Source organism: Nipponia nippon, unplaced genomic scaffold (genome assembly GCF_047370975.1).
Source record: "Nipponia nippon isolate SJK-2023a ecotype South Korea unplaced genomic scaffold, ASM4737097v1 scaffold_21, whole genome shotgun sequence".
In the NCBI taxonomy this organism is placed as follows: Eukaryota; Metazoa; Chordata; class Aves; order Pelecaniformes; family Threskiornithidae; genus Nipponia; species Nipponia nippon.
In genome coordinates, this window is record NW_028262338.1 from 4,892,440 (window position 1) to 4,907,355 (window position 14,916).

At 39.9% G+C, this 14,916-nt stretch overlaps 1 protein-coding gene across 2 annotated transcripts in view; it reads left to right on the forward strand.

The window, feature by feature from the left end:
* Positions 1–14,916, forward strand: part of SLIT3 (slit guidance ligand 3) — a 601,195-nt gene that overhangs the window by 498,594 nt on the left and 87,685 nt on the right. For both annotated transcript variants that reach the window (XM_087759961.1, XM_087759962.1), the window contains 4 exons: positions 6,432–6,500; positions 7,622–7,693; positions 7,877–7,948; positions 14,463–14,534. In XM_087759961.1, the coding sequence (XP_087616087.1) occupies positions 6,432–6,500; positions 7,622–7,693; positions 7,877–7,948; positions 14,463–14,534 (285 nt within the window). The remainder of the gene's footprint in view (positions 1–6,431; positions 6,501–7,621; positions 7,694–7,876; positions 7,949–14,462; positions 14,535–14,916) is intronic.

A 14,916-nucleotide genomic window follows, 5' to 3' on the forward strand; every position in this document is an offset into this window, starting at 1 on the left:
GTATATAGACAAAACATGTGAAAACCATTATCTCCTTCATATTTAGAGCTTGGAATGACAGGAACATCCCTGTGTTTGGTTTGTACCACCCTTGGGAGGAGGGATTACCTTGGCAAGGAAGGCTTCCATCTAGAAGAGAGTTGAAAAGATCACTAAGTTTCCTGGCTTTTTAGAGGGATGATGATGCAAGAAATTTCTATTTCCCAGTGATTCCTTCACAAAACCATCATGGGCAAGCCTTCTTTCAGCTTCCTGGGAATGGGGAAATATTATGTTATTTCTTGCAAATTCCTTTGCTCTATATTTACGTACTGCCGACATTTTTTCCCACTGTTTGCTTGCTCTGAAGAGAAGCCTCGGTTTTTTTGAACATACTCAGTTTTCTGCTCCAGATGTTCAGAAGTGAAATGTTCATGCAACGAGCTAGTTTGGAACTTAGCCTCACTGCCGCTTAGTGTTTTAGGCTTTCCTTTTCTTCTTTTTTTTTTCCCCAAATCCGTTTGAACTAAGTTTCCCATGCTCTTTTTCCTTTTACATGTTACCTCAGTGTGTGAACACTAGTTTTTTCTTTTTTTCACAGAAGTATAGTCTATTTCTAATAAAGTCTTATCTGACAGCATCCAGCTGCTTTTATGGACCTACAGCAAATAATATTTTGCACTGGGGAAAAACATCGGAGGCAATTATGTGGACAGCATGTGCATAAGCTGTAACATAATGAGCATCATGTATTTTAGAATAAATACGTACTAATCACGTCACCTCTGGACTCCAAATGTTGTCATGACACTGAGCTATATGATAGCACTGACGACGGGATTGTTAGGAGAAACTGCATCCATACATTGTTAGTGATTATTTTTCTTTCCATTTATATTAATGCATATTAATACTTGCATTACTTTTGCCATTTCTCTTTCTCTCCTCACAAACCTTCTCTCTCCCATCTGTGTTTTTTGCGTGTTAGGTTCATTTAGCCTGCAAGCTCATTCAGTACTTGGCCCAACAGTTCTCACAAGTCGCTCACCTGCTTACTAGCAGAGGCACCCCATTGAACTCTCGTTTAGCTCTTTATTCCCCACCTCTAGTTTGCTGCCTGTCGCTGCCTCGGCCTTAGCATGGCACCTTTATTCAACCGAATCTCCAGTTGCCGAGATGGTTTTGACAATTGCTTCCCATACATTTGCTGCCACATCTGCTTGGAGGTATTTACCACCAATCTCAACCCTCCTTTCCGTCTTCCAAGGCACTTGTGATTTCTCTTGACTTGTGACTAAAAATAGTGGCTCATACCTGGGCCATGCAAATTGTTGCAATAAATGTGCTCTAAGCAGTTAGTTATGATACATGTAGAAAGGTGGAACAATTTAATGCCATTTTTCAGTATGCCTATATTGCTGTTGATCAAAGGGATAACCGAAGTGAGATATCTGATGAAAATCATCTGCTTGAGAATGCAAATGCTTTTGCTTGTCTGGCAATCTGCACTATTTTATACGCTGACCCTTAACACAGACTTCAGTGAATTTTCTTTGATAATAAACGAGAGAAACAATTTAGATCAAAGCTGAGGCTTACATGGTCCTGTGTCATAAAAGGTTTTACAGCCTGCTTAATTCACTGCAGAGGAAAACTCTCCCATTGAGAGAATGGATGGTTCTGTAGAGGATATTTTAGTAACAGCTGAAATAGAGGACTTAAATCTGCATTTCGAATCTGATAGTTTAGAAAAAGTAAACAGTATCAATACTGACAAATAACGTATTCAGTGACTGATGAAGTTTGAGTACATATCGGAAACATGACTTTAGCACTAACAGAGGTAAGTTTAACTTTAGGGCCTTCACTTTTCTCTCAAACGCAGTCATGTTTCTCTGTGCCAAACCTGTAGGTTGCGGTCTGACATAAAAATGCAGCAAAATCCAGAGTCCAAATTTGCCAAAACTTAAGATTAAGTTCAAGATCCAGATTTGTACGTAGATCCATACTTGAATTTTGTTTCTTCTCAAGAAACTGTAATTGAAGCTCTTAAAATTCATGCTTTGTGGATATGTTTCATCTTTCACAGTCCAATTCTCTTCTAGACCACTGGTTTTAGGAAATGAAACTTGCCTCAAAACTTGAAGATATTGGCTATCTGCATTAAATAGTTTAGACTATAACATAATTTTAGAGCTGCATAAAATTCTTGAGTATCATCTTTATTTGTAATGTAACATTCTATATGAAATATTTAAAGAAATTAAAGGAAAGGCTTTGTGCATTTTCAATTACTGCTTGAGAACCGATTTCTTTCTCCAGTTTTTTCTGTTAGCACAGATTGCCGCTGTGAGCTTGACTTTATGGCTGAATAGACATTTCAGTACAAAAAAGGGTCCAAGTGATTCAAATGGTTACATGATGCTTTGGCACCTTGTGCTGGTTATATCACCTCCAATCCAAGTGGTTTCAGTATAAAAATAGACAAGTTGGAAGAAGAACAGCTGTCATCTTTTATGCATAGTTTTAAATTTTTTATATGTGATGTTAGTGTGTGTGGAAGGTGCTGGATGAGCCCCGGGGCTGCTGCCGGCCCTGGGCTCTGAGAGCCGGCGCGGTTGGTGGAGGCACGGAGCGAGGCATGGCCGTGCCCCGCAGTGCCAGCCATCCTGGCCAAAGAGGTACCTGTCTCCAGCACTCAGTCACGTTGTGGGAGAAGACTTTCCTGGTAGGTGGTTGGTGCCATTTTATGAGAATGTGAACACATGGTTTTGGGTTTTTTTCAATTTTGGCTCTGGTAATTGCTTGTTGGTTACAAGTCATTATTGAGACTTCAGGATTCCCAGCAACGTTCACGGCGTAAAAAATAATTTCCCATCTGATATATTAAACTACAGTCTAGAGACTTTAGGAAGCAAATGAGATTGTTTTGGATACTAGTCTCAGTGTTTGTATTAAGGCAGCTGACACCCACTCTTGACTCTGTCTATACATTAATAACTTGACTCTGAGCATTAAAATTAGACATATATTTTTTTTATTCATGCCAGGATTTCTTTGCGTGTACCCCATGCCATGTACATCACCTTACTTTGGCTAAGCATTGAAAAGAATTAAAAATACAGCCTTCCCTCCACATCATTCTGTTATGGTTTGGTTTGCTTTGTTTGGGCAGGAGGTCTGTAGCTTCATCCATGTTTTTTTATTTGTATATACGTATACATAAATACACAGAGTTTTGTAACTGGGCTCCACCCCTTCACCCTCAGGAATAATTGTTCTTCACTATGCCCAGCTCCCAGCCCCCCTGCAGCCCCGTACATCACCGTCAGCCCAGCAAGGTGCAGAGCTGCTGCCCCCGCATCCCCTCCCTGCGCTGACGGAGGCCTGGCCCGCGGTGGGCAACACGGTGCAGCAATTGCTATCTTCAAATGTTGCATCTCGGATCCTCCTGATTCTTGGCGTGCTCTTATGCCCTAAACGCGCTGGTTATTTCAAATTCATTGCACGTAAATGTGCTTTCAAAATGAATGCCTTTTGCTTAGAAAATATTGCCATTCTTTGTATAATGTGGTGAAAGGTTTAACAGTGGTGAATTGTTCTTGTTCATGCATGGAAAGTATATAATCAGTAATTTTTCAGCGTAAAACTGTGTTCAGAAATTATACCAGTGGTATAAGTATTGCAGCTTTCTGCTAGCACATTTATGTAACCATCAAATTACTTGCAGTACAAATCCAAAGCTATTCAAAGCAGATCTTCTGTAGGAGTTTAACTCCAGGGGTCTGCATGTCTGTGTTAGTTAGTCTGAACAACGAAGCACTGGATTAAAATGTGCACCCTCAACTTTCGATTGCACCAGAAGGGGAAACAGGGGGGGAAAACCTTGGCCAGCCGTCATCAGTTTGTTCAAATTGCAGGCTGTTTTATATTGGGATCAACAAGAGAATATCCTGAAAATATACTTCGAAAGATTTCAACACATTGCAAGAGTTGAGTCTCCTTTCCTAAAGGAAAATCATAGATAGCTTCCAAATACATAATACATGACCTGCTTTTGATTTCCTTTGGAAATCCTTGGGATTTTGCATTTGGAATAAAGACTGGAAGCATGGGTTTAAGATTTGTGACTTTCTGGGATGAAAGAGAAGGCGCAGACTCTGAGCGGTGCTGCGTCCATAGCAGACCACGACTGGGGAAATGAGACACAGTTTGCCCTATTTAAATAGTAACATATGTGGTTGGATTCTGAGGATCTTCTACGTAACAATTTACGGTGTGAATTCTCCAAGGAACTTCATTTTCAAAATAATTTATACCAAGTTTAGTCAAAACGAAGCAAGTGACTTTACACTTGCTGAACATGAATATCCATGGGAGGTGTAAATGTGGCATAGCTAACCCGTGCTCTGCTTTGTGATACTCGGCGTCAGCAGAGCAGCTGTCACTACTTTGCAAGGGCTAACTGTTTACTGTGCAACGCTCTCACTCGCTGCTTGTGATCTTTGTGAATGGAGAGCTGAATTTGTTCAATAGGTTTTCTCATTAAGGAAGGATTTTGCTTTTGGCTAAAAATTCAAAAGCCTGTAGTCCCGCTTGTCCAGCCTCATCCTCGCAGGAGCTGGGGCAGCTCCGCCACGTGCTCTAAGGTAACTCTGCCTTGCTGGGATCCTGCGCACGGGCAGAAGGGACGATCGTGAGCCAGGGGTACTTCGGTTGAAAAGAGAGCTGAAGCAGCAGCGAGAGGGCATTATGCTGAAATAGAAGGCAGAGGGGGGAATAAAATGTGACAGTTATAAAATGTATTATGTAAGAAATTCTGTTGGTGTTTAGATTTTATTTTTAAATGATATAAAAATAAAGTTGTGGGAAAATTTTCTTGGATTTAGTTTACACAAATATGTCTGTGTTGTTACAGTTAATGTAGAGAGGGAACATATAGCACAATAATAATCTGTTATTCTTGTTGTTTGCTATAGTAAATGCAGAATAAGGAGGTCTGTTGCCGAAGAAAAGGAAATTGTATGTGTGGGATAAAAATTCTTAACAGGATTATCGGATTGTATTTCCAGCAGTAGAGGCAGCACATTAAGTGTTCTGGTGTCTGTGGGCTGCGTTACCTGGCTACGCTTGATTATCTTTCAAAATATACCACATCAGTTGCGTTGCCCCGTGTCTACCGTAGGGAAAATCCCCCAAAGCATCTTGTAAGGAAGGGAAATACCATTTCATCTTTTATCCTCACCTGTGGAGGGAGACGCGGGTTCACAGTACTTTCTGAGAAGGCTGGATTTGTTTCCCCGGTAGGTACAGCTTCTGGCAGGTGTCTGGAGGATCACCTTGACAGTGTCGTGGCACCGCAGTGGTCAGTTTCCATTGGAGCCTTGTTACCTTCGTATCTGCCAGGGATGCAGCTGCACCCAAAAGCCATGGTTAAGGAAAAGAAATCCAGCTCTGTCTCTATTATTTTGTAACAAACAGGAAAAGGCCCACATCCCATTGCTACCACAGGTCAGCTGTGGAGGCTTGAGTTCCCACGGTCTCTTCTGGGCAAACTTTTGGAAAGTATTGTATTTGTTGAGGGTTTTTCTCTTGGTTATGGAATGTTTGTGTTTCTTCAGCAGAGAAAACCTGCAAAATACAGGCACTATACTCCAGGAAAATGATGACATAGGATTATCCCAAAAGGCTTCAGCCCTACTGTGCAGGTGTCTGAATAGAGACACATTTACTGGTGTCTCAAACAACTTCCACCCTGGCAACACAAGCTATTTTATTAAATACACTTAGTGCTTGTAGGAGGAGCATGTATTCAAAGAGAACTTGGGTTTTGGCCTTCAATTTGTACCAAGTTTTTCTCCTGTACCAGCATACTTGGAAAAGGAAAGGTGAGGAGGGTGTATATGCCGTAGCAGGAATTGCTGTAATGGATGTGGCATCAGACTGATGGCTGTTTGTGTTGACGCTGGAATAAGTGAGACAGTTTGCAACACAGAGACCTGGCAGTACGGCTCCTCTTCCAGTTCTGGCTGTACAAGGAACTCACACGCACAAGACAAAAACTTCCCTAGCAGGGTCAGTCAGCACTCGGCGTTCTTACAGAAACTGGTTAAAGGTAACTTCAAGTTCAGGGCACAAGCCATACAATATTTCTCCTCTTCTTCAGTTGCTGTCATAGAAGAACCAAATGGTCATTTCTGTTTGCTGTAGGCCAGGGATCCTTTATTCGTTTCCAAGTCTTAAAAAAAAATAAAAAATCAATAAGCTACTGTCATGCTTTGCATGTCGGATAATTCACTTATAAAGGAGAAACTGTTATAGTTTCAAAGCAGTGAATCAAAGATAATTTCCTTAGTGACTGACTTCGTATTTTCCTCATTCATGGTGCGGATTGAGTGACAGGAGTTCTTGTTAACGTGTTTGTGTAATTGTCAAATCTGACTTTTTTTCAGATACCTGGAAGGAAACCATCTGACTGCTGTGCCGAAGGGGCTCTCCGCCTTCAGACACCTGACACTGATGTAAGAAACACGTGGTTTCAATGTCAAGAAAATTACATGACCCTTTCTGCACTATGTTGTAGGTGGAACATAAATAATTAGTATTTGGGGGGAAAAACCCACAAAACCCCAAAAACTTCTGTAATTAGAAGTTGGAAAGAATTTCACAGTGGCCACTGCTGCCAATAAGTGTTCATAAAGAGTGGAGAGAGAGTGAGGCGACTTGAGAGCACCAGAGACCCTTCCTCTGCAGGAGCTTCCAGCCTCTGAGAGAGGACTAAGCTCTCATGCAGGCTGCTACAGTTTCACTTGGCAGATTTATCTGTGCAAAGCTGTAAAGGTCATTAACGGAGGAGACGGCGTTAATTTGTTCTAGGTGAGGCAGTATTTATAATGCTAAGGCAATGAAAATTTGCATAGCTGTTTCTGCTATGAACAGTCATACAGAGACACAACTAGACTCTTTTCAGTAAATTGCTCCCTGAAATACACAGGAGTGAAATTTCTTGCCTGAGCTATTTATCAGAAATCTTCAAATGCTGTTTGAATCAGCTGTAGATACTCCAGTCAAATGGGCAGAACAACCTCAGACAAAAACAACATGGAGGGGAAAACTGGAATCCTCTGTTTTAAAAGTGTTTTATTTGGAAACATCTCTAATTTTGTTTTTCAAGGGAGAGCAACAATAAAGCATTCTGTTTGACCCTAAAAGACTTTTTTAAAATTAAAAATGAAATTTTGTTCTAGTAGCTGTCAATGTGAAGAGCATATGGAAATGGTATGCCTGTAATAAATTGCAAAGCAAGTTGGTACAGTAAATATTCACCCATGCTTGTATTATCTATTAATTTATCCTTCTTCAAAAATTTTACTTGAATTCACTGATTTTTTTTTTTTTTTTTTAATGTTATGTGCTGGAAATATGCCTTGATATTTCTGAGTCTGAAGCTTTTTAGGGGAGTCTGATGTGCTTTGCTTTTAGAGCTTATTCAAAGTTGGTTAGAAAATATTATATCAATTGATAATATGTGACTTTTCAATTTCTTCAAGCATTTTTCTGTGCAGATATTATGTAATCTTCAAAAAAGTCTTATTTCTTAATTTATACATATAAATGATATTTTCTGTCTGTGTTTCTTCAGTGATTTGAGCAACAACAGCATAAGCGTACTGGCCAATTACACCTTCAGCAACATGACCCAGTTATCAACACTGTAAGTAGCCCAAAGTTTTGGTAACAGTTTTAATTGCTTTTCAGACACCACCTTAGGCATTGAACGATTAGTATATATCTTGTTACTTAAGCATGTGGCTTTCCATGCTTCTTTGTCGTTGAATTAGTAGTGAAATAATGAAAGAAAATACAGTGTTGTAACTCTGTTCTCTCATTCTCCCAGCATCTTGAGTTACAATCGACTTCGGTGCATTCCAGTCCACGCGTTCAATGGGCTCAGGTCTCTTCGAGTGCTGTAAGTACCACTTCTTCAATGCAGCTGAGTTGCAGCTTATTAGAATGCTGTTGATGGCAGGGAGGTTTTTAATGAGCAGATGGCTTTCGCTTGATTCAGTAGTCGTAAATATTTTCACACAATTAGCTTCAATGTACTTGTACTTAGGTGCAATATGTCCGGTAATGACTAGAGCAGGTGAATGCTAAACTTTGAAAAGAAGCAATTACATATTTGCAGGATGAATGACTTTTCTCTGATAGTTCAGGGACAAGAACTATCATGAAAATAGGCCTCTAAGAGACTGCATAGAGTCTGTCTCTTCTACTTGAACAATATTTGGGTGCTCCACAGGAAAGGACTTTTCTCTTGATCATATTTTAGTGTGTAAGTTTCCATTGGATGCTCCAGCAAGAGTGTCTTTACTGAAAACGTGCATTTTTAGAATATTTTCTATTAATTTAGATTTCTGCAGGCAAGTTGTTACATAAAAGTATGCAATCTGAAGGGAAGTAAGTTAGAAGTCCCCACACTAAAACAATGACTAAGTCAAGCCAGTGGCTGGGTGCCAGTAATGCTGAGATGCCTGTCTCAGATCTCTTTAAGTTGTGAATAAAATTTCACCCCGTGTTGACTGGTGGCACGCTCAGAGATGTCCACGCGTGATTTCTTTCTTTGGAGATCCTTTGCTGCACTCTTTCCTTCCAGTGTTGTTGCTTTCAGCAGCTTTCTGGATTGAACAATTTGCTTACAATCTCTTCTGAAAGTCGTCATCTTTATATCATCTTGGACCGTGGGCTGTGGGCCTGTTCCTTGCAGCAAGCAGCCCCCCCAGCTTTTCTTAGGCATCTGCTAGACTGACTCCAGCTTCAGTCTCGTATTTACTGTCTCTTGCTCCCCTTCTGCCCCATCAGAAACAAACCCTGAGCTGGGTTTGCTCAGCTGTTTGTGTGCAGCTGTCAGGACAAGGCGGAGAAGCCACCTTCCTCCCCACTGCCCAGCAAGACAAGTGGGTCAGCATCACCTGCACAGTAAACTGAAAGCAAATAAATTAAATGGCTCATCTGTGATGAGATTAGTCAGTCTGGTGAAGGAGAAAGAGCTTTGAACTTCAAAGTAGTATTTTCTATTTTTTCTTTAAAGTTAGATGTCATTCACGTGCAGAAGTTTCTGTGAATTTAAAGAGCAGTGGTTGCAGTGCACTGACTCCATAAGCATGGAATTAAGGTGTCAACATGGGCACTACTGCAACTGTGGAAGCAATAAGGCAATACTCTTTGGCCGAGTCCTTTCACTGTGGTTTGAGTGGTAAAATAGATATATCTAGGTTTCAACCTCCTAACTTACGAGACAGCTTTAGATTCCCAGTTTTCATTATTAAAAGCAAGAAAGATACGTGATTTGGACTTGTTTTAAGTTTGGCTTGGGACTCTGATTTCTAGCGCAGTAGGATGGCCACATTTGAGCTGTTACATGAGTCCTGAAATTCAGCCACAGATTAATATATTCTGTTACATGGCCAAATAAATTATTCCATATGGAGCTGTCTTCTGGCCTGCTTCTGATATGCGAGCTAGCTTGATTAAAGCTAGTTTGGGACTCTCTACCCTGAATTACAGTGTAGGCATACCATGCTGCACTCTTTCCAATAGCTGCGATTTGTCTTTTCACTTCTGTTCTTGCAGGCCACATATGGACAGAAACAAAGGGCAATATTTTAATAACAACTGCTATCTTTTGGCTTTTTTAAATGATCTGCTAATCAGATTGAAAAAATAACTTCCTCCTCCAAGGGAGAAGCCCTCCCTGTCTTGCACAGAGCCACACGAGCATAATGAAGCCTGAATGGGAATCTCTGCCTCTGCTCCGTGCATTTGGAAGCCTCCAGATTGATTTGATTTATTATGGCCCACAAAACTCTGGTATCAGCTACAACTTTTGCCACATGTCATCTATGTTGTTATTAAAAATCAATTCTCCAGAGAGAAAATGTCTTCCGAGTGACAGTGTGCAATCTGTTATTGTCAGTTATTTATTATCCATATTCTCAGGGGAATTTAAAAGAGAAAACATCAGCAAAACAATTTCCACTTTTTTTTTTTCTTTTCATAAAAAGAATATAGAGATCTCATTACCTTTGGCTGTGCATGCCTTTGAAAGTAGCAGACCCTTCTCATACAGGCTTCTGTGTCATCCAAATTCCTTATGTTTTCTTTACTTTTTGCCCCTCTGTAGTAAATAAAGTAAATATGTATTTGAAAATCAGAATAATCATAGATGTATGATGAAGTTGATCTTCAACAGATCTGGTTCTGTCCTCTTCCTCTTACACTTTTCAGCACAAGCCCAACTGAGAAAACTGCAGAGTCAACATGTTTATGTTTAAGCCTGAATATATATCAGCTTTTACACAATCAGGCCTTTAATCTTCAGTCATCGCATGGCTTATCCATAATGGCAGCCAAAGTGTGCTGGGGAGCAATTCCAACATAGAGTCTGAAGAATTTTTTTTAATAAGCAAAAGTTGATATCGGTAGGTTTTTGCACCAAAACTATTGCAGTGAAAAATTGTGGGTTTGTTTTTTGGTTTTGTTTTGGGTTTTTTGTCCGAAGCTAAATGTAAACAGATTTTAAAAGCTGAGATTGAGATAAGGAAATTATAAATATTAGAATTCTCTGGTTGACCTGAACTGATTATTTTAAAGTTTGTTTTTCTTGTGTGACGATGTTGTAACTTCTGACATTTTGTCCTGCTTTAATTAAGAGGCAAAGTCCAGAAATAAAAATATTTATAATTTTATTTGTAATATATAAAAACAATTTTCCATGTTATATTTATGAAAAAAAATAAAATTAGCTACAGAATATTCTACTAACATGAGATATTCTAGTTTTACTGAAAACGGATGGATATTTTACTGCAGTTCAAAGTTCACACAAACATAGTAATACGTGTGATGATATAGCTACCACAAATACTCTTCAGGCACAACCGTGGAACCAGTTTTTGCAATATACTTTCATTGTTGGATGCTGCACTGAACTGACGTAACAGAAATATTATTTGACTTTGGTTTTGGTTTTGGTTGGGGTTTTTTTTTGCATCACAGAATGACTACTTGCACTTCTCCAGCAAATGCGTAAAAGGCGCTGCTGTTAGGAGCATGGAGCAGTGACACTGTGGCTGCCCACGTCCTCTGACATCTGAGCTGTGTTGGGTCCTGCGGGGTCTGGCATCCTTCGGGGTTCATTGTGCACGTCTGCCCTGGATGGGATGTGGCTCTGTAAGCTCAGCCAAGCTTCCAGCCACATTTCTGTCTTTACAGGGTAGATCATTGTTTACTGAAAAAGCATCCCCTTTGTGTCTCTGGTAACCTAACGCGTGAGACAGTGGGCTACGGGGCAGGACTTGGGAACAGTTAGCAAAAAGCAAAACCCAATCAAAAAAAAAACAACCCAAAAGGATATGTTTAGTTCATTTTCTTACCTGAAGACAAAGTAATAAGTTAGTGAGATGGCATGTAAAAGAAAGTTTTTATTTCAAGAATTCAAGTGGTTTGTGGCTCTGAGAGGAGATCCCCATCACCCTAAATTCATATCCCTGCTGTTTACCAGTATTTAGACAAGCGGATATCTAGAAGTTGTGCTTTTGAGGGAGAACAGGGACATCAGTGTGTGTGCTTTAGCTGTCAAAACGTTTAAGATTTTATTTGACCATTTGCTTCTAAGGATTTTTGGTATAAAAATATGCTCCTGTTGTTGATCCAAGAGGAAGAAGGTTTTATTGCATTGTTAAATTCTCTTGCCACTATTTATTATTGTGGGTTGTAAGTTTTTTAGCATTTATCATTTCATTTTAGTTGCATGGGTGATGATGTTACTGACGTGATTTTTTTTCATTAAAATGGAGGCATTTGCATCCATGAAACATACCTCAATGTTTGAGATATGTAGTCAAGCCATTCATTCCAAATGGGTTTATATTTTTGATCGTGTTACCTTCTTACAGATAAATGGCTTTGTCATGCTTCAGCTTTTCTTGGAAGAAGTTTCCAAGACATCTAGGAAAGAAAATGCACCCCTTCAGAGAATAAACACAACTGATACGACATGAAGATAAATATAAGTTCTGCTGTCTGTTCAGAGAGAATCATCTTGCACATCTTTAAGTAGTTTAAAAGATCAGAATATAAGCTCATTATGAGTTTCTGCTTATTTAAGTATGCTCATTTCATTGAAGGAGGGAACATTTTGATGGCAAGTTGTTGACCAGACCTGACCTTGCATCCTCATACCAACAAAAATACTCCTTATTTAATAGCTGTGGGGTATGTCTCAGTCAGTTGGTCATTCGGTATAGAATTAGTGAGTGTGCTTTATCTGGAGTTACTGTGTGGGAGCTCATATCCTTCCTGTTCCTGGTCGGATTAATTGCTTGGAGATCCATCCTTATATATGCCAAGTATTATTATTAATAGCTGAAACCTAGGTATGCTTAAAAGCAAATTTCAGAATCGGGATATTGGAAGGGGAAGTTTTTGGTATACTGGTGTCAAGAACTGGAGAGAGATGCCAGCAGGATAACTGCTGTAGTTTATGTGGTTTCATGCTCTGTAGAAAACCTGCAGTACAGTAAGAGAGAAAGTGCAGCTGCAATGAGCAGCTGTGAAACGTGATCATGGTAACATTGCCTACGCTCACATAGTTCACAGCCCCGTGGCAGGGCCCAGGCTCACGGGAGACAGGACAAGGTGTATCTTCCCCTGGCAAGTCTGGCTTTCCTTGCTGTGTGTATGCTGGTGTAAGGCAGTGTGTAAAGGCAGAATTCATGAGAGTTATAAGGCATCGTGTAGATCCTGGTGAAGCTTATAGTGGTGTTAAGGTGGAGAAAGGGAAGAAAGGATGCAAAAAGAGATGCTTTTATTTTCATCACATTCATATCGTGTATTTCCATGGGCCCAGATGTTTGGTTTGTTTTAAACAAACTCAGTGTGCACCATTTCAAGCATCTGTACAGTCACAAAAATAAAAAATAAGATGTGATTGCTGTGTTCCGCAAATCACTAGGTCAATTAGAAAATAAATGATGCGAGGGAGAGAGCCGATTCAAAACTGACACACGGCAGGTTTCTGTTTTCCACCCTCCTCTGCCACGTCTGGAGCACTGACGGTAATTCCTGGACCTGGGAAAGAGGACATAAACAATACAGCAGTTTGCTATAACTGAGCCAGCTCAGGGGAGAAGTGCAGAAGAAAATATAGTTTTACAGTATTGATGTCCTTTTCCTTTGCAAGTTTTGTACCAACTTTTGTTTAAGAAACAGCTAGTGAGATCCAGCGGAATCTACTCCTACTGACTCCTTACGAGCTCGTTCTGTCTGTTACTATGTGAAGTAGTAAGCTGGTATCCAGTGACATGCAAACTAGAAAAGCTAGAATAAACTATAAATATTGCTCTCTATGCTGTTTTTTGCCAGATAATCATCTAGTGAGACAGAGGATGCAGCAGCTGAATAGCTGATTTTATTTATTTATAAAATAAAATCTTACATGATTGTGTGTCTTCTCCGGTGCATTTTCTGGGTAGTTTTTATGCAATTGTCACCCCCAGCGTCCTGTGCTCTCCCGCAGACTCAATTGTTGATGCACGTTTTTCTGTCTGGTCGTAGCTCGGTGCTGCAAGAAGCCCTACTTTGTAGCAGGGCCTTCAGGTGCAGTTGCAATGAAAACCACGAGGAATCACAAATAATGATTTTTGCTCTTGTGTCTGCCACTTTGGATACAAGTGGTGTGCTCTACAAGCTGCAAGAAAAATCTTTCCATTTATGCTTGCCTACGTAACACACACATAAATGTATTTCTTAGAAAAGAGATAAAGTGGCTGCCTAAATTGTCCTGGAAACAGTGTAGGAGCCTTTTGCAAGGATCCCGAAAACCCTGCTAGAAAAATGTTAGTTTCTTTGCGCAGCGTGAATAATGCCCTAAGACAACTGATTTCAAGTATTTTCCCTGGTAGCATAAATGTATTTGTCAAATGGATTTTTAAAATACCACACAAACAGGTATTTCCTACTGTAAGAATGGGAAACTAGAATGTGAAAGTGGAGATATATTTGCCCTCATGGACTCTTGCTCTCTCCTAGGATCTCTCTGAAGTCAATATTTAATTTAACTTTCACAGTTCCTAGTTTCCCTCTTCTGTTTTTTCTGTGTTTCTGGCTAATGGGATTCTATGAAAGCATGCAGGTCTGTATGTGAGGGTCTGCTTGTCATCAATATAGTTCTAATAGCATAAATAGTATGTCACCTTTTTAATTTAAAACATTAGTCACCAACAATTCCGATTGTATCATTATTTTAAATGTCAACATCTAGAAGTAGAAGTAATAAAACATGGACGCTCGTGAGTTGTGAAGCTCATAGAAACTCTCAAAGAAACAAAATTACATATCCTTCTTAAGCACCATTTCCTTCACTTGTGGGGAGCAGATAAAATACTGCGGTTTGATACCTTCCTGCTTCTCCCCTCTTCTAGGACGCTCCATGGAAACGATATTTCCAGTGTTCCTGAAGGTTCTTTCAATGACCTGGTATCCCTGTCCCATCTGTAAGTACTTCTGTCTGGGTTCATCTGTTTGATTGGCGGTTTCAGAGTTGTAAAACGGTGCATATTATTACAGATATAACATTGTATAGCTTTCTGGTTTTCCTGCTCGCTTTCCGTGTTCTGCTCCGGATATTCATAGCGCATCTGTTCAAAGGAAATAAAAGAATACTAGAACCTGGTGTTATTAGTTACCAAAATATTTTCTCAAGGAAAACCAAATGAGCAAATGTGACAGTTTCCTCTTCTGTGGACTTTGTGTTTAAGGCTTTCTTTCAGCGTTGTCTATGTGAAATGCAGAGTGTGTTATGGTCTGAGAGTGAGACAGGAAACCTCCCACAAAGAGCAAATATTAAGCAAATGTGAATTCTGTGCTTAATAAGTG